Here is a 24,787-nt window from a genome sequence, read left to right on the forward strand (position 1 = left end):
TTTATGTGTCTGGAGATGTGTACCGCAAATGTTTGCCATCCTTTCTTCCCTTCCTCAGCTTCCTCTTGTGCCATCTCCCACTCTCTCACTCTTATTTCCTGACAGCTTACCTTGCTGAGCCATAATCTTCTCCTTCTACCGAGCAAGGAACAAGTCCCCTTCTGTTATAATTTGGAAACTGCCAGTTTCACGTGTTAAAAAAAAAAAAAGAAGCCGCAATGAATTTAATTAGAAAGCTGTTGCATATCTCTGTGATACATTTCTTTTAATTAACCCCATGTGAATAAATTAAAAATAATAGGGGGCTGAAAAGTGTGGAAAAAAAAAAAAAAACACCCTAATGAAGTTTTTCCGTTAATTGGGACGGAGTTTGCAGCCAAACCACAGTGTGTCGTGAACACCGGGAGCTAACAATGCCGCCTGTAAGCTTTCGAAAAAAAAAGGGCCCAGGGCCTTCGTGCTGACTTCAAGTGTAAGAAATGCACCTATGACGTGATGGAAATGACCGTGGGCCGGGGAGAAAAGGCAGTCCTGTTCCAGGCTGCTCTGCTGAGACTCCCCATGCCGCGCTTGAAGCCGGGCCAGTGTTATTGCAGCCCTAATGCGGCTGACTCATTTGGAGCGGATCAGGAGTAATTATGGTAGGAAAAGTGGCTGCAGACAGTGGGGGTCAGGACACTTGTAACATGTGAAAAGAGCAATTATTCCAGGAGACAAAACCTTCCCTTATGCCAGGCAGTGCCAGGGTCAATGCGAGGGACGGCTGGGCTCCGTTTCACCGGGGCTTATTAGCCGCAGCAAGCTGCAAAGTTTGAGAGAGTGCATCTTGTTAATGAACAGTCCCCTCCTCATCCGCACAAGCCCTGTCTGCTCGCTCCCACTTACTGTGGGTGTTAATTATGTTGTAATCATAGCATGCATACAGTCCCAGAAATCACCTCACAGACCTCGGCATTCATACGGCACCATCTGGAAATGTAGCTGCGCCGTACAGTAACATAGAGGGCTCTCATAGGGTCGCGTTCCAAAAAAAAAAAAAAAAAAACATGCTCGGTATGAAATGTAATATTGACTCGGGCTTGGTGAGAAACTGCCTAATTTAATAGTGTGTGTCAGTGTGATTGCCTCCGTGTGTTCACCCATTTCTGTTCTTTGACTCGGAGCTCACACGCGCCCCAACCGAGGATGGCAACATGAATCACGCGGTGAATCAGTACTCTTTATTTGACTTATCATTGCAAACGTACTCATCAGGCGGCTTTCAAGCGCCATGTGTTTTGCAGCCGATATTATTAACAGATGTCTCGTGTTTTTGTCTTGGCAGTCGAGAAACGTGTCCATGGGCTCAATTAGAGCGATGACAGAAGCCCAATGAAAGGGGCTGATTCATGCGCACAATGGCAAGACATCTGCATGAGCACCCCATTAACGTTCGGAGCAGACACTCAGGTCGGCGGATGAATTGGATTGTGTACTCCCATGCAGCCGCTGTACCTTTTGCCAAGCGACGACAAAAACTTAAACGGCTCAGATTAGCCTGTGTTCCTTTTCGAGTGGCAGTCGCAATATTGGCGCGATGATTTTGCAACATGTTTACTCTTAACAGCGGCGGGCGGTCAAGGCCTTTAAGGCCTTCTCTGCTGGCCTAACATCATCAAGAAATCATGATCGTATTCTTCACATTGATGTCATATTATATCCTAGTGTTGAATTTTTAGGTGAGAGTTTTTATCCAATCAGAATTCAGATAGCTTGTGTTGCTAGGCAGATTTCACAATACCAGTAGCACGCACTATTCGGCCAAGGTCTTCAGGTAAAAAGGTGTGTGCGTCTCTTCTGTGTCTCAAGGGGGCTTTTACACTTGATAGGCGCTTGCGATAGCCAATCAGATCGCGAGTTGATGACGGTAAAGCCTTCTCACTGGCCGTTGAAGGTGAGGGAATCAACACACCAGAAATTCGTAACTCGAGATTGTTTGAAAATCTAAAATATAGTCTTGATTTTTTTTTTTTTTTTTAAACCACAATGGCCGAAGGAGGGAAAAGTGTGGATTTAATTGCAGATACACTTGCGACGCCATCGGAATTTTCAAGAGAAGCAACACTCGCTCAGTAGTGCATAAGTATTTTTCTGTATATTATTTGATTCAAGTCGGACTGAGTAGAACTTCACTGAAGGCCTACGTCCCGCCTTAACATATAAACCGGGTTGTGCCGGTGCTTGACGTCTTATTTACAAAGACATTGAAATTGGACATGTGAAAGATAATGATGACAAATGCACTTTGTTTCGGCCGCATGCGCCCATTTTGTAACGTGCAGCGTGTCATTTGCCAAAGCATCTCATACTTGCTGCAGCTGTGGCGAGGAATTATTGGGGAACCCCGGGAGAAAAAGCCCACCCGGGGCCAGCTTCAAGTCCTTGAAAGACCACCGCCCTCCCCATGTGTCAGGAAGGCTGAGCAAGTCTCATCAAGATCCGTTAACTCCCTGTGAACTGGCAGAGGGTGCGTGGCGTGGCGGCTTTTTAATTGATCCAAAAAAATGGCCTTTAACAAAACACACAATCAGAGGCAACTGTCCGCTCTGCTGACTGACGTAAAGAACAGATGTTCCACTGGGATGGAGTGTGGGAGGATATTGAGAGTGTGCATCCATTTCCTTTCAATTGTACCCTGTGCACAATGAGGCGTGCAAAAAGGAGCGCCGCAAATGATTGATTAGTTCATCAAAAAAAAGCTAATTAACCGTAAATTATTCAGCAATTACGCGGCCATTTTACTATCAGTTTGGTCAAGACGCTCAAAATTTGCATATTTCAGCATATTAAGTGTTGCTTTGTCTCTCATTGGTCGGTTATGTAACAAAGTTAAATTTGAACAATTTTAACTGCAAATGGCGTCTACAAAGCGGCCAAAAGAGTGTGAATGTGAAATACTCGCAATCATTCCTCTCATTCTTCATCATCGTTATCTTTATGTAAATGAACACACCACACACACACACACCATAAATAAGCCAAAAAATGTATTTCATCAATAGTTGTTGAAAGTGATCATGCATGTGACGTGTGCTCATTTTACTCGCACTTTCTAGCTTGTCCACTGAGCGCTGCGTGGCAATGCATTTTCTTTTAAATCCTTCACTATATCGAAAATGTTCGGCGATGCGGCGAGAGCTGTAAAGTCTAAATAGGGCAACACAAAAAAAAAAAAAAAATCGGATGCTATCGCCGTAATGGAAACTACATGCTCCGACAGACTGCTTAGAAAAGACAAAGTTAGTACATATTGTGGAAAGATATGATCTTAAAGGAAGTGGATGGATGGGAGAAGAGAGCCATGACAGGCCTTTGCAAATACGACGAATAGCATTTTAATTCCTTCTGACGGTGGTTAAGTCTGCTCGGTTGGGCAAAATGTTTCTTGTTGAGAATGAAAAGAGATGTGGTGATGCGTATGAGGTGTCAGAAAAGTTCCAGGACTTGTCGTTCACACAGTGAAAATGTATACGCTCGCATTGCTTTGAGCATCTGACAGTTCCTTACAGAGGATGACAAACCTGGCTGTGCGATTTAGCTGTGATTATTTTTCCCTCTTTTCCAAGATCACGGGGGTCATCAAGGGAATACGATTTTAAAACGTGGGTGACGTCAAGATGGCTGTGATGGCAGACGATCCAGTAAAGAACTCTTCTGGGAGAGAATTAATGTGAGGCACAGAAGTCTGGGAAAGACTGCTAGACTCGAGAGGAAAACTTGGAGTTTGTAGTTCAAATTTTTTAAGTCCTGGAACATTTCTGACACCCCTCGTACTACACTTAAATGAAAAGTAATTTTACTTCTCTCCATTTGTGAACTGGTTGGCTGACTATCGCGTTGTTTTTCACCCAGGGATGGTGCCAATGGGGAGGTTGTGTTCTACCCAAATTGACACCCCAAGTGTGTTGAGCGGTAAGAAAATGTCTCTCGGCTTGAAAATAAATAAATAAATAAAATATTATATATTATATATTGTATATATATATATATATATATATATATATATATATATATATATATATATATTAGGCTACATAAATTTGCAACACAAAAAATGCATTTTCAAATGATCACTTCTACAACATTCCTAGAAGATCACAATGTCCCATCACTGGTGAGCTATTCTTGGACCAGGACCGTGGGCTTCTTATATGGTCCTTGCAGGCACCACTTTGGTGACCCCTGGTCTCAGTATGTACACTGAAAAAAAATGGTGTTGAATTGACTCAATTTTAATTTGTCACATGGTTGCATGAAATGAATTCATCTAGATCCAGATACGATGTTAGAAGACGTTTAAAACGCTACAGTTTATAAATTATTTCTCCAAATCATTCAGTCGTAATTCTGATAAATGTTAGGCGAGCGTCACTTATTGTGGAAATTTACTGGCCGGTAGTGATGGGTAAATGAAGCTTCAAATCTGCTTCATGAACCAGTTGTAGTATTTTTGGACTCCTCTAGATGGCACTCTCTTTTCAACATTGGGCTGAAAGCACACCGAATTGCCATTTTTAAAACCCTTTATTTAAAGCAACAGTGCCATCTAGAGGACTCAAAAAAATACAACAACTGGTTCATGAAGCAAATTTGAAGCTTCATTTTCCCATCACGACCGGCCAGGGTCGGGCTTGGTCCCGAGCAAAAAGCCAAAGTGCATATTATTGCATTTATTCATATATGTAGTCTGACTTCCTTCTAAATTCCTGTAAGTTGATGCTGGCTCTCCCGAACAACTGGGGCAAGTGCAAGACAAAATGAATGTGCGACTGACTTCAAACACTAAAGTCAGCGTTGGTGTTTTACATTGATGAGTTGAGCAGGGTTTTAATACGAGCAGGCATCCAGCGGAGGCGGAATCCAGTCATTCCAAGATAGGTTAATCTTTGGAAGCGTTGGCCTTTTCAAACAGGATGTAAAACACACACGTGATATCTATGAGGAGAATGTGGTGGTCTCAACCAATTAGGAGTAGTTCTCCGGAGGTGGACGAACGACCTTTTTGTATAATTAGTTATCTTATTTCAAGCAAAGATTTTGAATGGAATTCCTAATTAGTTGTCATGAAAGGCAAATTAAAAGAGTTTTGTGATCCCCGAGGGTCTTAAATGTTTTCTTTTTCAAAAGATTCGGCAGCGCGTGCACGCACACAGTCATTTTCTCTCTCCTCATTATGACTGCTCTGTAGTTGTGTGGAAGGCTGTCAGAGGAGGATGGTTGGCATACCTGCAGAGAGCTCCCCTAACAAGCCATGAAATGCAGGTAGAAGAGTCTGCCCTCAGTCGCTGGGGCTTGAATTTGAAGCTTTTTAGCTTCATTTGCGCCTAACATTGGTATTTATAGCAAGTTTTTTTGGGGGGTGATCACAATGTGGCAACTTCAAGGGGTCTGTTTAGAGGACGGTGGGATGGAGGAAAGGCCAAACAAGACCAATTAGCCTTTACCTTTCATATCTTATAAATAAATCTCATTTCTTAACATCACCAGACCTTGTGCATAAAGCCTGTGACTAATAAGATTATTTATTTCACCTTTGGTCCAGATGAAGGCAAATAGTAGGGAGTTACCGTATTTTCTGGACTATAAACCGCTAGTTTTTTCTAAGATTTTGAATCATGCGGCTCATAAAACGGTGCGGATTATCTGTGGAGTTTTCTTTCACCACTAGGGGCGCTCTATAGTTCAGAAAATCTCACTTTTTTTAATTCTCTTGGTTCTGTTCTGTCTTAATTAGCAAAGTTGTTGCCGTGTTAAAAGGCACTGTTTTAACAATCTGTTTATGTAGCTTACAATTTTTTTTCCAACATAGAAATCTGTGGCTTTAGTCCAGTGCAGCTTGTACATATATATTTTTTTTATTTTTTTTTTATTTTATATATATATATATATATATATATATATAATTTATTATTTTAATGAATTTAGTTTTTTAAATATTTGTTGCATCTTATACTCTGGTGCGGCTGTATTTCGTGTTTTCTTTTCTTTTTTTTTTTAATACGATATTTGAATTTTGTAAGTGGCTAGCTAAAATGCACAAAAATATTGGATTTATTTTTTAGTGAGTATTTCTCTAGATTTTTGGGGGGGGATTGGTGGTTATGTAGTCGCTACAGATTGGAGTATTGGTGTAAAATTACTCACAATTTTTTTAGCAACCAGCAGACAGCAAAATTTAAACCCAGTTCATTTGGTGGCCATAAAGGCTGTTGTAGAATTATTAATAAAAAAACTGATGAATAAACAGGGAGTGAGTAAAATTTGGTAAAAAATATTTCTGAACTAAAACAAAACTAATGATATTTGCAAATCTGCAAAACTGACAAAACAAAGTGAAAAGTAAACAGAGCGAGGTTCCCCAGACTGGCTAAATTAGCGTATCACTTCACGTGCAATCTGCTCGACGTTTACACGCCAACAAGTAAATTTTTGTCAACAAAAATCAAGCGAATGCCGTTTGCTTTCGTTGTCTTGTGTATTTCTCTGCAAAGTGGTTTAACGTGGAGCCTCAGAATAATTTGCCGTTTTGTATGCGGTTTTGCACTGCACTGCTGTTCTTCTTTGCAGCTTTTCTTTTTATTGAATAAATGTCAATGTAATACCACTTGAGAACTCTTCAAAAAAAAAACATTTGGAACAAAAAAATCTGTTTTGGAAGACCACACGTTGTTGACAATTTCCCGCCTTCCAATTAAAATGAACAAATTGATAATCACACTTTAATTTTCCAAGATCATGTCTTTGTGTTTTCAAGGAAGAGATAGCCTGAAGAGAGCAATGTTGTTTTACACACACGCACACGCACACCCCCACCAAAACAGTTCGCTGAAGGGCAAACATGACAAGCAGAGAGAAACAGTGCGCAAAGTGAAGCTGAGTTTACAATTGGGCATCAAGCACAAACAGCACGTGGACAAAATCAAACACACCAGCCGCGTGATCGCCAAACACTCGACATTTGCTCTCCATCACTTATCTCGGAAGCATAAAAACAGAAACACGCAACACAACACACACTCGATTCGGCACGTCTCGGCCTTTATAGGTAGATCGCCACACATGCCAAATTGTGGCCGCACTCCCTTGTCCACCCACAATACCCTTTCGTCTGGGTGTTCCATTTTTTTTTTTTTTTTTTTTTGGGGGGGGGTGTTTTGAAAGAGAGTGGCAAGTGGCGTCCACTGTGTGTTCTTTTAGACGGATCAATAGCTCAGTGTGTGAGAGAGTGTCTTAAGAGCTGTTGTGTGGTGCTCTCAGCTGTGGCAGACCTGTTAGTGCTGCAGAGGGGAGCTGCGCGCCCCTGCCTCGGTACCAGCAGTGGCCTGAGGGGGGCTTTTAGTACAAACACAAATGTCAGCCACACATAGACTATTAGTGTTTAGTGCAGTTATTAAATGGACTTTATTTGTCCTTTAGGAGGCTAAAAGGCTCACTTAAAGGGGGGCCTGCGTGACACCGGGGCAATTTGCGAGTTGGGTAACTTTGGGCTCGCTCATTGCAGACACATGAGCTCAGATAAGTGTAAAGGCTGGAGCGCTCCGTGTGTGTGTGTGTGTGTGTCAAGTCGAGGGGAGTGTATGCTAAAAGGCACTTAGGCCATAACATATCTCACTGGGGTCTGGTAGCAGCGTGTTTTGCGGTCAGAGGCTTTTTAAAAGGTTAATGTTAATCTATACCAAACAAAGCCCACGAGGAGCTTTTACAGCTCCGGACAGTCGAGTGAAATGGGCTTGATGAAATGGTAACGAATGCACGACGCAGCCCGCTGTAAATACCACAATAAGCAAAATAGATGGTAGATTCCATGTATTATGTATTGCGCTTCCTCGCTGCCGCAAGTGATCGTGTAACGCGAGTGTTACAGCGTGTTCTTAGTGGAACGAGCAAGTCGTCCAATGTGACCCACGTGTTTATCTACTGTACATGGAAGAGGGTTTTCTTTAATGCATGTGAAGCAGGTCGGCGGAGTGCCGCGGCGGCACGTGAGGCCACGCTTAGACGCCCGCGGAAGCGGCCGGCTTATCAAAAAGAGAACATGAAAAGTCACTCGGGTTCCCGCGGCCGTAAATCACGCGTGGCTGTTTGTCTCCTTATCACTCCAGGTGTGCCGATGCTCTCCGTCCAGCCCAAAGGGAAACAGAAGGGGTGCGCTGGCTGCAATCGCAAGATTAAAGACCGCTACCTACTCAAGGCCCTGGACAAATACTGGCATGAGGACTGTCTCAAATGTGCCTGCTGCGACTGCCGCCTCGGGGAGGTGGGCTCCACCCTTTATACGAAAGCCAACCTCATCCTGTGTCGTCGGGACTACCTGAGGCAAGAAAGACACACAATCGCTTTTACCGCAGTCGCCGCAAACACAAAAGCCAGCATTGCCACACAGTACACGTGATGGGAAAGGATCACAAAAGTTTCATTTGCCTTTTAGTGGATGGTAGCGGGGGGGGGTACCATATTTTCCGTACGATAAGGTGCACCCGCATAAAACCCGCAGCAATTATTGTCGAAAAAACAAAATAAATAAATTAATTCATTCATTTAAAAAAGTAATTAATTAATTAATAAAGTAAATAAATACATAAAAAATAATCATTGAAAATAATTTTTAAAAAAACGATCTACACAGCAACAACTTTGCTCATTGAAAAAGAAAAGACCCACGAGGAAAAAAAATTGAGATTTATTAAGCGTATTTTCTGAACTATAGAGCACCCCTAGTGGTGAAAGAAAAATCCACGGAAAAGCTGCATTGTTGTATTAGCCGCATGGTTCAAAATCGAGGTAAAAAGTAGCGGCTTAGAGTCCGGAAAATACGATATATGTGACCACACGCTCCATTCATGGTAACCTCAGAACGTTTTTTGAGACGGAGGAATCCATCGAGGCGAAAACAACACTCCGCAGAGTCGTTTAAATGCGCAACTGGCTTTTTAATACTTTAAGCTACATCTGAACTTGTTTGACAATGGCATTCCATCTCCTGTGAAACGCATTACCTTTTTGGAAAAGCAATAACAACAACGAGTTCAAAAACAATTTCTCAAACAATAGGATGTTTTTCAAATTCTGACATTTGTCTTGCCTTTTTTCTAAAGCAATCACTCCAAAAAAAAGGATCAAGGTCAAAGCCAAACACAAATTAGTTTCACTTCACAATGCCGCTCCCCTGCCGTGGATTTGTAGCATTTTAGTCTTTAGCACCTTTTTCTTGTCCACACCTTTACGAGGTCATTGTTTTGATATTGAAAAAAAAAAACATTTTATTCCAAGGGGGGGTTTGAGCGCCACACAACTCCAAATATTCATTGTGAAACATTACTGCAAGCGTCAAAACGCTAAAAATGGACAACAAGCGCATGCATGCCAAGTGTTGGTATGGATTGTTTTACAATAATACTGAACAATATTCATATTTTAATATGTACCTGGTGGGTAAAAAGCAAAGCGTGGAGAGTCTATGTCACAGAAAGCCTCACTTGAATCCGGGTTAGTGTTAAACACAACATAAGGTGTCCATGTCATCAATAAAATATTGAAGCAGTTTGGGGTCACCATGGCAACAGAGTGTCAATTAAAATAAAGTACTGGTCACAATCACAAGCTGAGTTTATTTATTTATTTAAATTTTATCGGTAAGATTCATGCATATCGCTCTCGTAGGCTGCCATTTAGAACACTTTTCTGTCGCCGACATGATTGCAGCAAACAGATGACACCTCAAATTAGTGTTTTCCGTCTTGGTATCTATTGTCGCAGGTTCTTTTGTTTCTTGTTGTTGTTGTTTTTTTTTTTTCTGTTCACATGAACAAGTGTGCGACGAATGTCATGTCAAGTGAGCTGAGAGAAACCTCAAGGTGGCCTTGTTGCTTCACCAGTGTCTTTGTCTCCCCTGACACACACACACACACACGCACGCACACCCCCACACACATGCACACGCACGTGCACGTACACACACAATTTTCAGATGCCTCTACCATCTGCTAGTTAAATTAAACATGACCATTTCCTGAGCGTTAAGTCACATTCCCAATGAGATCGGACCACTTATCCGTGAGGGAATCCCCCAGAGGCTGACTTAGAGATGCCGGTGCCCTTGCTTCCCGCCCCCTCCTCCTTAAAACCCCCTCCCCTGAAATGCCCTCCCCCATTCACCAATTACCCTTCTGCCCACGTGTCTGTCCAATCCCTCATTGATACCCTCAGCCGTCTTACTACCGCTTTTAATTGGTCATTACTCGGATTTAGAGCAACATGCTCCAACTGCGCTCATCATTTCAAATCACCACAAATATTGTCGTTGAGAGAACCTTGATCAACACTGTCCTTTTATTTACAGAGGATGTAAAAGAAAGTCTCCGTACCCTTGTTTAAATAGCTGATTTTTTGTGGTTTTAAATGTCTCTTTTCATTCAAATATATATGAATTATTCATATATATATATATATATATATATATATAAATATATATATATATATATATTTTTTTTAAACTCACTTAACACATTTTTATTTACTTCAAAAATAATTTGCATCTCTTGCAATGCCAAATTCAAACACCATCTTACCATATTAGCTGTACATCTTTAGCACATCATCTCAGAACAAAATACCCGCCTTAAGTTACCACTGGGCCTTTGGTGATTTCACATTAATTCCAAATTATTATTGAGGTAAATACCTGTTAAAAGCTTTGCAAAACATGGTAGTAGGAAAAAAGAAAAATTAAAAAAGAAAAAAAAAGAAAATAAATAAATATATATATATATATATATATATATATATATATATATATATATATAGAGAGAGAGAGATATAGACATAGATATAGATATATATAGATGTATATAATAAAGCAAACAGTTCCAATTAGCCGTAATTAGCCCAAAACCTACACAATTATAATAATAAAATGTCAGGAATAGTCTGTTGGTAAATCTCCACTTTATTTAGATTAATAAGAAGCACTTAACATGGTGGCAGGTGTTTGCGACTCCCATTTAAGAGTTTATGAGTTTGAATGTGACTTCTGACCGTAACAACACTCCAGTTAGAAGACGGTGTGTTCACTTGTGCACCTACATAATTTCTCTTGTTTATTTTTACTTCTCCTCTCTAAAAGATATTTTTAAAAATCCAGTGGCGTTGTACAGGTTATAGGTCACATAAATAGTGGGAAAACATTTTGAATGATTTATCTTGTTCTCATTTTTTGGAACGCGCTCGGATCGGGGTGTGTAGACTTTCTTCATCCGCCGTAGCACATTGAGGGACCCTCGTGACATTCTGCTTACATCTCAGATTTTCCCCTGACCCACAAGGAGCCCACAGCCCACTCCAGAGGCGCTTAGTGATGTTACGTTAAGATGGACCATTACCATCCATCAGATCCCAACCTCAGTTAATGCTTTTAAGATGCAGTGAGAGCTCATCTAAGACCCCCGTGTTGCCCCAGAAGGGACTTATGGTGCATACGGAGTAATAATAAATGAGAATATGAACGAGTGAAGGCAAAAATTGCAAAGCGCAGAGTTTCACGTGTAAAAGTATATCGGCCGAAATGGATTGCCCAGTGGAGGAAAAATGAAACGGTCTCTCGCAATGTTGAGGTCAGAGACGGAGCGCAAAATGGAGAGCGACGAATAAAATGAAGAATTCTTAATGGGAAATTATGGATTTTTGAAAATAAAATTAGTTTCACGATGCGGTATTGTTTAGGAGTGCCGGCGCTTCACAATGAAACAACACTTACTGGCGAAAGCTCCTTGACTAACTGCTATTAACCACATTCGCTGCCATTGACGGATATAGACGTCACAAAGTAAATTAATTTTAAGTGGGCTAGAAGTGAATGAGTTAACAACCTTGCTTGGTGTGTAGTGCCGATTGTGTTGATGTTGTCCGCCTCCATCCATCTCGTCCGCTTTGCTTCCTAAGATGAAGGCATCCCTCACCTGCAGTAATGAAGCAAAATCTGTGCACTGAATTAGCCTTCTGCACTACATTAAAAACAAGCGGGTGGATCAAACACACTTTGGTTATTTCCCAGGGTTTGGAACCCTGCCATGCTCCCATTAATTATTATAGGAGCTCCATCTGTGATTGTCCTTCAGTGGCATTAGCAGCTTATTGAATGCACTCACGCATTCCCCAATCTCTAACACACACATACACACATCTGTGCCACTGTACCCCCACTGCCCTCCAAATGATTGCGCTACAAAAAGTTCACAAATACAATACCCCTTTTTTTTTTATTTTAGACCCCAGTTATCACAAAAGGATAATAACATATTAATTAGGCGTTTCATTTATGTCAAGGGCTCCGTATCATATGACTCCACTAGAGGCTTGACAATCTAGTTGTGATTTGATCATCTGCACTGAATTAATTTAATCTCCTGTTTCAGATATAAGAGAGGACATAATAGTCATCCACTTATCAAACTGGCAGCATAATTAACTGAAAGAGGAAAATGTTTCCAAGATAATGAACATTAGAATTTATCCACAAACTGGTGATGATGATGAAAGCTCCATCTTTGGGAGTGTCTGTCTTTTCAAATCTGTCGTGCCCTCATGAAAGACTTGAATGGAGTACCTGAAAGCAATACTTGAGTAAAAAAAAAAAAAAAAGTACAGTGGTACCTTGAGATATGAGTTGTAACCTATAACATTCATATGTCACAGAGGTTGAATCCCCTCCAACACACACACACACCCCCGCACACCCCCACACACACACACGCCCACCCCGACATGGGCTGTCCTCGCAGTGGGGTGTGTATTCAGGTGAAATGTCCCTGTAATGCATATAAACAAACACACACACACACATAAAGTAAACTACAGCCATGTGAAAATTATCCTCAAGTACCATAATGAAGCCTGATGGTTCAGTAGGTAAAGTAGTTGATGCGATCCTTTTTTTTCTGCTTTCTATCTGACAAAAGCTATTTGTACGAGGAAGTCTCAAAGAGCTGAGCAAACAGGTATTACACATCAAGAGCCGCAGTCCAATCTTTAAAAAAAAGGCAATGTACGGAGCCATTATGGGAGCTTGAAGTCTTTTGACATTAACAAAGTAGCGTCCTGATGAAATGAAAGGTGGCACTGCTTTCACGAAAGACTCATTGAAGTTTGACAAAAATAGGAGGTGGGAGAGCCGAGTTTCTCTGATTGCTTACTGCCGCACAACATCAGCACAAAAGTTAAAGCCAACTCGCAGCACATGAGAGGACTTTACAGTTGATTACTAGCTCATTATTTGAGGCTTCCGACTTTAAAACCAACAGGGTAGAAATTCATTCCACTGGGTTTTGCCTTCGCTGACGCGATTTACAAGCGTCGCCTTTTGTCTGATTACACAAGTGTAGAGGACAAGTTGACCTTTAACCCGAGTATCCAACCTAAGCACACATACATGTGTGATCTCTGATTACGCATAAAGTTAAATTTCCTTAAATTTTCCTTAAATTTTAGAAGACATAATTAAAATTCAGTGGCGGGCCGTGCATTTCACGCGTAGGCCTTCAATGAAGTCGTACTTAGTCCGACTTGAATAAATCCCCCTACAGACACACACTTACACACGAGTGAGTGTTGGACGACCTAGCTTCTCTTGAAAGGTCCGTCTTGAAAATGGCCTCGTAAGTGTATCTGCAATTAAATCCACACTTTTCTCTCCTTCGGCCATTGTGGTTTAAAAAAACGAGAATATATTTTAGATTTTCAAACGGTCGCCTGTTACGACTTCCGGGTGTGTTGATTCTGCATAGAGCGGCTCACTCACAAGTGAGTATCCAATCACCGTCAACGTAGAAGAGACGCCCACACAATTTAATCTGAAGACCTTGGCCGAATAGTGCGTGCTTCTGGTATTCTGAAATCTGCCTGGCAACATGAGCTAGCTGAATTCTGATTGGATAAAAAATCTCACCTAAAAATTCAACACTAGGATTTAATATGACATCCATGTGAAGAATATGATCATGATTAGGTCCAATCTCACGACATCCTCAGTTTCCATCAAGATACCGTGAAATTGTGTTTACTGATGCTTTTAATAGTTTGCAGCGACTCTACTGCACTATACTCAGTGGTGTTTTTAATATTACATTCATCACATTAAAATAGACAGGAGAATCGTTCTCTTATATATTAATGTCATTTAAGTGTGTAGGTGTGTCTAATGTTGCATCCGGTGAGTGCATAATCAGTGACAAATTGAGGGAAGCAATCTCACTGTCACATCTGGTCGGGTCAATCCATATAAATGAATCCCAGAAGTGTGTAGTTTTAATGAGCTTTTTAGGCTTCAAACCTCAATATAGTGCAGATGATTGATTGATTGACAAATTCAGGTGACCTGGGATGTAATTAGATGTATTTTACATGACATCCTCCACGTTAGGTAGAAATGTTTGGAGAACACTAATACATAGAAGAAGAGAGATGAAATTACACAATAAATGCTAAACGTTATATTTATATATGACACACCCAAAAGAAGGCTTATTTCTCCAAGTGCTACCATTTCAACCGACATTAAAAAGCAGTAACGTCGCAAGTGTTCATCAAAAACAAGAGAAATGTTTTAGTCCTAAAAAACACTATATTTCACATTATTATACAATATGTAAAAGAACGATTTTGTACTGTGAATACACATAAGAGATTGTTAAAATAGTGTCTTTTAACGTGGCAACAATTTTGCTAATTAAAACAGAACAAACCCAAGAGAGAAAAAAAAAAGATTTATTTAGCGTATTTTCTGAACTGAACTGAATAGAGCACCCCTAGTGGTGAAAGAAAAATCCACAGAAAAGCCGCTCTGTTGTATTAGCCGCATGGTTCAAAATCGAGGAAACAAATAGTGGCTTATAGTCCGGAAAATTCGGTATCAATAATTAACAGCAACTGCAGCCCTTTAACATTTTGGAAAGCACTTTACTACTGCCACTTAAGCGCTTTAGACTTTTGATTCAATGTAAATTAGCAACATGCTAACTTCTGCATATTTACATAAGTATCGCAACAGTCTGCGTCAATGTGCATTGTCCCTTTCAAATAAATCATAAAAATTCAAATGAAATGAGAATTTAATAATTTATGGTATCTCTTATGACGTTATTACGTTATGCCATTATTCCCCAAAACAATCAGGTTGCTATATCATGCAAAGTAAATTTCCAATTTGAAAGAAAAAAACCGTTTTCAACCACGATGAAATGTTCCTGTTTCATCTGCTTGAATATTATTCTGATACAAACACAAAATCATCGGAATGATTTTCCACTAGATTTGTAAGTAAACGATCCGAGTACGCTGTTTGAATTCTCGTCGTCGTACTCGGCAAGTTAAGAATCGCCTTGACAAGCTAACTACTCATTTATCATCCATGGATTTTTAATCAGAGTAATATCCACGCATTCATAAGATAAAGATTTGTTCATTTAGCCACTTTAAAGATCAATTCTTATTTATTGTTCATTTGTGTCTCCGCTAACATCCACACCTTTGGCGCTTAATGTTTGACAGGCATTGGACAATGTTGTTAGCGTGTACTGTCGTTTCCCATCAGGCTCCACTCAAGAGACCAGTAGTGTGTGTTTTTTTTTTTCGGTTCAACTCTAGAAGCTTTTTAGCTTCACCCGAATGCAAATGTGTTTGAATGTATCTCTTCAGCTCTTATCTCCTCTTAGCAGAGGAAAAAAAAAAAAAAAGCCCAATTGGGCCGTGAACCTCTGCTGATGTTATAACCCGGACTCATCATTTACTGGTGGAAATACTGCACACACTGTCAAATCAGCACAATTTCAGATGTTTTGCCTCCCAATTTGTTGGCGGGGAAAGAACAACATGGTCAGAGAATTTGCCTGCATGCAGCAAATAAAAGTGAGAGAGGGATCAGCTTAGTGGGAATCAAGTAGATCCTTCTTGATTTCAAACCAGTTAGGTTATTTAAGTTGACATGCCGTACTTATGTATCATAACATCACTCTTTAAAAAAAAAAAAATGATATAAAAGCTGCACCAGTGTATAACTATAGAGCGCCCCTAGTGGTGAAAGGAAAAATCCACAGAAATGCTGCACCGTTGTATTAGCCACATGGTTCAAAATCAAAGAAAAAAAAGTAGCGGTTTACAGTCCGGAAAATACGGTATATTTGATGTGATTGGTACTTTTTCAAGTATTCTGACCTCTCTCTCCCCTTCACACAAATTCTCCAAAGAAGAAGTTGTTTACCGTGGTGCCTTGACTGAGCAAAAATGTTGGATACAAGTGCTAGATGGTGGACACAAACTAAACATCATTTACAACAAGAAGCAAAAGCTAGGCACAAAATAATAAATAAATGAATAAATAAATGAATGTTTAAAACAACACAACTTTGTGTCTTCAGATATCTACACTAGTGCATCCAAAATGTTGGAAGCAGGATGTGAACAAACCCTTCCCGACTCTCCTGTGGAACGCAGGTGTACACGCGTGGTAGTAAACATTTAACTGGAACACCAAGTTGTTGTCACAGTAATTCTGCTTTACACCCTACGAATCCCTCCGTGCGAACATAACTGCGCTTTCTCTCCCGTTTCTTCGCCTGCGACTCCTCCGGGCCAGTGGCCTCTAATTAGAAGCCCGGCTGCTGGACGGATGTTTTCTTTAACAAGGTGATAGCAGCTGAATGAGAGCAACATAGACAAGGAAAACATGAACACTTGGACTCCTCAATCTGGGCCCTACAAATTTAGGGGGACGCCTTTTACGTGGATTTAATATTGCCTCCTCAAAAGCCATAAAGCACTCATTTTGCCTATAGATTATATAAATCTATCTGTACTTATAAAAATCCACATTAAACACGAGTGGAGACAGATATATGAATAGTATTTGTGGCCTTATTTCTTTGTGGATATAAAATAGAGGCAGAGGGTCTCGCCTCGCTTGACTGTGAAAGAACTGGAATGACTGTGGTGTTGCATCACTTTGGATTTGATATCAGCACAGTTTTTGAGCAGAAGATAAAGATTAGAGTTTGAATCTGGGCTTGTCACATTGATTTTGAAGGAAAGAAATGCCAACACTGGTTTTCCGGACTATAAAACGCACCTGTATATAAGCCCCACCATCATTTTAGAAAAAAAAAAATTATATACGAACCGCATCAGACAAATAGAATGTTAAAACAGTGCCTTTCAACACGGCGACAACTTTGTGAATTAAAACAGAACATACCAAAGAGAAAAAAAAAAATCTAGATTTATTTAACGTATTTTCTGAGCTGTAGAGCGCCCCTACTGGTGAAAGAAAAATCCACAAAAAGGCTGCACCGCTGTATTAGCCGCACAACAAAAGAAATACAAGAAAATTGACGAGACGAGGCACATCTGAACAACACACTTAGCGGGAGGGGGGGTGATTGGTTGACGCAACGCTGCCGAAAACAGGCGGAAAATCAAGTCAACATGATATGAAAAAGGGACACGTGTCAAAACGTGAAACAAAACAAAATCAACAAAAACGCTAAAATATTTTAAATTCACTCAACAAAATGCAGAACTCTGCTTTGAAAATTGTCGGCAGTAAATGAATTAATCAGATAAAAAAAAAGACATTTGCTGCAATGTCACTTCATTGGCTTGTTTGCAAATTGCATTGATGACCAGATTAAGACGTGAATGAGAATTAAACTACCATTTTGTATTCTGTGAACAGCAAATAACAAGAATTAATAATACATCAAGGGTTTTTTTTTTCACCATTTTTGCATCATTTTGCAATATTAAAGCAATACACACTGCATGTTTTTATGACCAAGATAGGACATTTTATGGGAAAAGGCAGTTTTTCATTTTAGGTGCAACAAAGGGACATAGTGTGTGTGTGTGATTACTTGGGCGTGTGTGAGCAAGAATCTGAATGTGACATTCTTGAAATCTGAATCAGTTTTTTTTATTTTATTTTATTGTAATCCATGTACAAAGCGAACATGTTTTTGTCGATGAAAAAAAAATAAAAAGTGAAAAAAGGGTGTCCATTCATGTAAAAAAATAATAAATCCTTTGAACTTGCAGCTTCATTATAGAACAAAGACATTTGCGCAAAACCCAGCTGGCTTTGCTTGCAGATAGACACATTAGTTCTTTTTCATTTGGGAGAAGAAAAACAATTTGAGCAGCCCAAATGATTTACCTCAGACTTGTTTTTGTTGTTTTTGCATTGTGCAAGGGATATACAGGATGCTTTGAAGGCCATTAAAGCCATGTGATCATTTTAATTAGATCATTAGGCGAGAATTAAGATCTATGTTTGTTTCTCTCATTAACTCCAACACCGAGCGGGCGCCAGGAAAGATTTGTGGATTTCATGCAGCATATTGCCATTCGCTCTGCTTTTCCAAGTTTTTTTTTTTTTTCCAATGTTCGCTGTCAGTATATTTTGTCAGCTCTTATATTGCATCAAGGTAAAGGCAAGGTGGGTTAATCTGTGCGTGTGCTCTCTGTCTTGCAGGCTCTTTGGTACTACGGGAAACTGCGCAGCCTGCAGTAAACTGATCCCAGCCTTTGAGATGGTGATGAGAGCCAGAGATAATGTTTACCATTTGGACTGTTTTGCCTGTCAGCTTTGTAACCAGAGGTAAGCAATAGACATCGCACACAAAAAAAAAAAAATGAAGCGTTAAGACGGCCGATAGCTTTTAAACATCACAAGGTGCGGAAATAGCTTCTCTCTTCATGTGCAACGCCGTTGACTGTCTGGTTTGATGAGTGCAGGCCACACTCGCGCAAGCCGGAGTGAAAGTCTGTTGTAAAAATAAAGGTTACCGCATTGTGTTTGTAATGGTCCGCTAATTATTTCTCTTGTCACACACTGGCAGCAGTTTGCAGCTCGATCTGTAAATCCAATTGCCAGGGCGCCGCAACATTAGCGCTTTTAGAGGAAGCCTTGTCGTTTCCCGCATCGGCCCAGGTGTGAAGGGCTCTTTTTCTTAGTCAGGAAACAAGCATCAAATTGGGGTGAACACAAAGCCTTTGCAAAGAATATGACATATCCAAATAGTGCTTTTTTTCCCATTAGAATACTGTTGGTAATGGCGCCAGTCGGGGAGCAGAATGTCCTTTGCATGCTTGTCAGGGGTGCTGTGACCCTGTTCTTCGGCACAGCACAAGCCCATTAACCTTGCGCGGGCCACATTCAGTTACCATAGTGAACACCTGCTGTAAGGGAATTATGACCGTAGTCTCCCTCCTCTCACTTGGCAGACACGGTGTCACCTGGCACAGTAATGACCGTTGCAACAGCATGTCACGTAACAAAAGCCAAACTATGTTCGGCTATAGCTTTGCTACCCTTGACGGTTTGAAGTCACGTAAACAGATAACGGTGGTGCCTCGAGATACGAGTGACCCGGCTTTCGGGTGTTTTAAGATACAAAATCTCATTGGGAGGATTGTTTTTTTTTTGCTTTGACTTACAAGCGCATATGTGACTCAACTTATTTTGCAAAAATCAGCAGTTTGACAGGTAGGGAACCATTGCTCAAAAGTCTGCCACTATGAGCTCAAGGATACTCTCAAACTAGTCATAACTTTTTTTTTTTTTTTTTACTGTATTGAAAAAGACTACATAGCCTCCACTTGCTTAATGCTAACATCCATAGGCACACGGGCTAACAATTAGTTTATGTGGCGGTGTTAGCTAGGCCGTTGTGTCGCTGTGACCCTTCGCCTTGGTTAGCCTTCCTAATCGATGGCACTCTTGGCACACATAAATTAAATCCAGTTAAGATTGGGGAATCACACATTGTCACATGGGATAGGCAGAGTCTCCATCCTTCGTTGGTGCGGCAAGATATACTATCTAAATAAACAACCATGGATGAATTAGACCTTTTTCTGCAAATGGCCGTGTCGATCTTTCTGGCATCCATTCAATAGTTCAACTGAGAATATAATATAATACAATATAATATAATATAATATAATATAATATAATATAATATAGGGCGGCATGGTGGCCGACTGGTTAGCACGATTGCCTCACAGTGAGAGACAGCATCGGGCGTGGGTTCGATCCCGGCTCCGGCCATCCTGTGTGGAGTTTGCATGTTCTCCCCGTGCTTGCGTGGGTTTCCTCCGGGTACTCCAGTTTCCTCCCACATTCCAAAAACATGCATGGCAGGCGGATTGAACACTCTAAATTGCCCCTAGGTATGAGTGTGAGCGCGGGTGGTTGTTCGTCTCAGTGTGCCCTGCAATTGGCTGGCAACCAGTTCAGGGTGTCCCCCGCCTACTGCCCGAAGATAGCTGGGATTGGCTCCAGCACCCCCTGCGACCCTAGTGAGGAGAAGCGGTACAGATGATGGATAATACAATATAATATCATATTAGATTATATTAAAATAATGAATTACATCATATTTATTATTATTATTATAATATATTATTGTATTATATATATTATAATAATGTATTATAATAATATATTATTATAATATATTATAATAATATATTATATTATATTATATTATATTATATTATATTATATTATATTATATTATATTATATTATATTATATTATATTATATTATATTATATTATATTATATTATATATACTTTACTTACAGTCACTGATGGTGTAGTGGTACACTCGCCCGAGTGGGTTCAGTTCCCACTCGGCGACGGTGTCTATGTCTGCCCTGTGACTGGCTGGCGACCAGTTCAGGGTGTCGTGTGCCTTTCGCCCCAAGTCAGCTGGGATAGGCTCCAGCCCCCTCCCGCGACCCTGTTCAGGATAAGCGGTGTGGATAATGACATGACACATATACTTTACTTACTTTACTTCCGGTCATATTCTTTATCTTGTGTGAGGAACAACTAGTATTACTGCTGTACTAAGAAGCCGACAGAGAAGTTCCAATATCTTTATGTCTTCCTTGGAGTGTTATATTGTCCTGCCTTTGGTGCAGTCGGTGCAAGTTTATTTCCTCACTCAGTGACAGTAAGGAGTTTGTGAAACACCTGAGGTTAAACCACAACACATAATACAAGGCATTTATGACGCTAGAAGAGAAAAGCGCAGTGTAGTTGCTTTGGTGGTGCAGGCAGGCAGGCACTATCCAGGTACAGAGGGAGAAAATGTGAAACTTTAAGCAGCACGAGGCACTGGTGCTGTGAGAGATTTTCAAATTAATAAATAAGAAACTAAATAAATACATGTCAACTAATAACTGCTTCAGATAAAACAGTAGAAATTCATTCAGATAAAGAATTGACCATTTCAAGTAAGTAGCAAGTACGTAGGACAGACAAGGTGTCATGAAATAATTTAAAACAATCACAATAAAACAGCCATGGTGAACTCCAAAGAGGCAGAAAACAAAAGTAAATACTTGCGTTGAAAACTAACATTTAATCTAGAAAATCTATCAATTATTATTTGCAATACAATCTAATTTGCTCTCACCGTTAAATTATTATTTTAGAGTGTAGGGAATGACAAACCTGTGGCATTTATTTAATGAAATATTGACTGAGTCACCCGGTATTACAAAACTAGCAACTCTCTGACTGCTCCATCAATATGCTTTCAGTTTATAAGAAATCAATTAATTACACTGTCTTGTTTTTTTGTTTTAATCAAGTTATGATTGGATATTTATTTCATTCAATTAATTATAATTATAATTCTTTTAGACGCATACTGCTACACATACCTTTCTTGGCAACATGTTGATTTATATTTGGGGCAAGTTTCGGTGTTGTTGGTTTTGTCAGGGCGGCTTGCAGCGAATTGTCACCTATGTGATGTTTTGTTCGTTTTAATTGCAGAAAACAACCGCAAACACAGATATGTGCTACCAAATGTGCAACAGCGCTACGAAATGACCGCAGGGGAGCCTATCCTTGCTAATAGAGCCGCGTTGTGCTGCGTTATGACATTCACGCTTTCATCAGCGTTTCACATTTTGCCATTAAAAGCGATATGGCGGAATCAGAGGAGGAGGCGGCATTTCCCAGCATGCTTTGCGGCAGTCGCAATTCTCACCTTCGGCGTCATCAAGTCTCGTGAATGTGTTATTTTGTACAGACAAGGTGTAATTATTAAAGTGATGTCATTTCTAGGCGTGCACGGTTAAATTATCGTGAATTTGGCAACGCTGACTTGCAAAAGTCTTTCGTAGCACTAATGAACGAGTTCCTGGCTAGTTCTCAAACACGGCAGAGGTTCTCTAAGTGTGGAAAGAAAGAATCAGAGAATTAAATCTTCAAACAGTTCATGAAGTTTCAGTGGCTCGAACTTATTTAAAATCCAGTGCAGTAAATTTGCCAAGTACAGTTCAGTTGTAATTTAAATATTAACGTTGAGCATAAGAGTGATACGTTTGAGAATCACTGAAATATCAAATCTGACATTCTGTACCGTATTTTCCGGACTATAAATTGCTACTTTTTTCCTCGATTTTGAACCATACAGCTAATACAACGGTGCGGCTTTTCTGTGGGGTTTTTTTTCACCAGTAGGGGCACTCTATATTATTATCTATATATATATTTTTTTCATTTAATTTTATTTAATTTTTTATTTCCCCAAAAAGTGTTGCAGCGGCTTATATTCAGGTGCGACTTATAGTGTTGAAAACAATCTAGCGAGCCAGCAAATAAGTTTAAAGTAGGATTCTGAGTTTCCCACTTTTGAATGCGGCAGACTTAAATTCCAAATGGTGACTTGCATGATGACCGCCAGTTGAGTGAGAATTTGGTGGGCCTTTTTCCTCACTGAGTCTGTGCAAAGCACATGACCATGGCATCATTTCGATTTTCACCTGTGTTTCTTTCAAAGCACACGTGATTGCTTTGAAGTTAAGCTTAAATCCAGCATTCTTTTTTTTTTTTTTAAATCTAGAGACTGATAAAAAGGGTTTTACTTGATTTGGTTTGATAGCCCCTTTAAAAATTCGCTACTTTTATATACAGGTCTTAAGTGGAATTGCTCCAAGTTGAACATACTGTGCCGTCAGCCCGCTTTTGACTTTGCCAATCAATAATGACGATAATGAAAAGAAGAGCAATTACAACGTCGGGATGTTTACGATTGTTCGAGCACTTTGACCCATAAACTCTGACTGGTCAACCAAAATGATATCCCTCATAGGCGGATAGGTGAGTCACTGTTGGCATGACGACGAAAGGGATGTCAATTATCATATGGCAAGCTAACCATAATTATTCTAAGATTATTATTTGAAGGGAACATTTTTACACACACGTCGGTGATAGAAGCACACACGCACACACATCACTTAGTCACAGCGTAGGCACTAATCATCTCGCGTTTATCCTTTTCAACAGGTTTTGCGTGGGCGACAAGTTTTTCCTTAAAAACAACATGATTTTGTGTCAAATGGACTATGAGGAGGGTCAGCTGAACGGGAGCTTCGAGTCGCAGGTCCAATAGTGGGAGCCTCGTTCCGTGGCAGCGACAATCAGCTCCACGCGTTCCGCAACACCATGGATGTTCTGCTGCACTTGGGGAAAAAAAAAAAAAAAAAAAAAAAAGAGACAAGCGTCTGTCTGCTTGCCTGCAATACTTTTTAAGACCCCTTTATTAGTTCCTGAGGACTCTGTTGTAAATGTTCAACTTTTTGCCCCTCCCTCACCCCAACACTGAGCAGTTACAAATGTTGATGTACAGTTGTGCCTGCTTAGCTGAGCACTACATTGCTTGTATGTTTTGTGAAATCGGTTTCCGGTTTGCTTTCTTTTAGAAATGGTTAATTGGAGGGTATGTACAGTCTGTTTTCTCTGTATATATAAACTGGAACATTTATTTTATGAAATGTAATGCAATTTTATTACTAGTGTGAATTAAAGATTCTTAAATGTTCATAGTGACTTTTTTTTCCCTCTTGTACCAAAACCAAAGTTGTTGGAGAGGGAGCCCATCACTTGATTGAAATATGTAATCATGTCTCCAAAACGGCAATGGTGTTAAAAAAAAAAGTCCTTGCAAGAGAAATTATATTTGAAGTCCTTCTTGAAATCATGATGCAACAAAACGTGTTTTTGTTACATTTTACAGAGCTCTGATGGAATTAGATAAAACTGTTGAAAAATGAACTAATATTTTATTTGGAATAAAAGAATGCTTCTCCAAACTGTGTTGTTGTGGTGAAAAGTGTTACGGAGTTGCTCTCCATAATTCCCGCTTTACTAATTGCCACCTGATAATGACGACGAATCAGCCAGGAAGTCAAATTCCAAAGGATATGCATTAGAAAGAGGAAAATAGTTTTGAGTTTAGCTGTGTATCATAAATGAATGACGTTTTATTATTGTGTCATACACACAATTTGCCACGCCCAGATTGCCTTATAAGAACTAAATAATCAAAATAAAAGTCATAGTTTCCACATTTGTCACAATATCTGTTAAATCTCTCTCCCTCTCCCTCTCTAGAGAGAGAGAGAGAGTACCCGCCAATACCTAATACCAATCGTTCTTGATGTCATTAAATTCTGCAATTGTGGTGAAAACGGGATTTATCTTAATCAAATATTGTTTTAAAAAGAAAAACATAGCAGGGATTTTATTTAACCATTTTTAGTGCAACAATTTTTCCAACAGTCTTCCCGCACATCTCACTTTAATGTAGTCTGCAACACAAGGTATTTGCGTTATGTGGTTTCTCGGTGACAACGCTAGAGGGCGCTATGAAAAGGTTGTGCATCCAGTAAAAAATAG

At 40.0% G+C, this 24,787-nt stretch overlaps 1 protein-coding gene across 2 annotated transcripts in view; it reads left to right on the top strand.

Moving 5' to 3' along the window:
- Positions 1-24,002, top strand: part of lmo1 (LIM domain only 1) — a 32,593-nt gene extending 8,591 nt beyond the window's left edge. The window contains exons 2-5 of one of the 2 annotated variants that reach the window (XM_088296908.1): positions 3,892-3,951; positions 8,142-8,355; positions 18,554-18,679; positions 23,396-24,002. In XM_088296908.1, the coding sequence (XP_088153034.1) occupies positions 3,892-3,951; positions 8,142-8,355; positions 18,554-18,679; positions 23,396-23,501 (506 nt within the window). In that variant the 3' untranslated portion in view covers positions 23,502-24,002. The remainder of the gene's footprint in view (positions 1-3,891; positions 3,952-8,141; positions 8,356-18,553; positions 18,680-23,395) is intronic. The other variant, XM_088296909.1, reaches the window with a different exon arrangement.
- Positions 24,003-24,787: the final 785 nt, after the last annotated feature.

Source organism: Idiotropiscis lumnitzeri, chromosome 5 (assembly GCF_059441095.1).
Source record: "Idiotropiscis lumnitzeri isolate Australia: NSW breed Sydney's pygmy pipehorse chromosome 5, RoL_Ilum_1.0, whole genome shotgun sequence".
Classification (NCBI taxonomy): Eukaryota; Metazoa; Chordata; class Actinopteri; order Syngnathiformes; family Syngnathidae; genus Idiotropiscis; species Idiotropiscis lumnitzeri.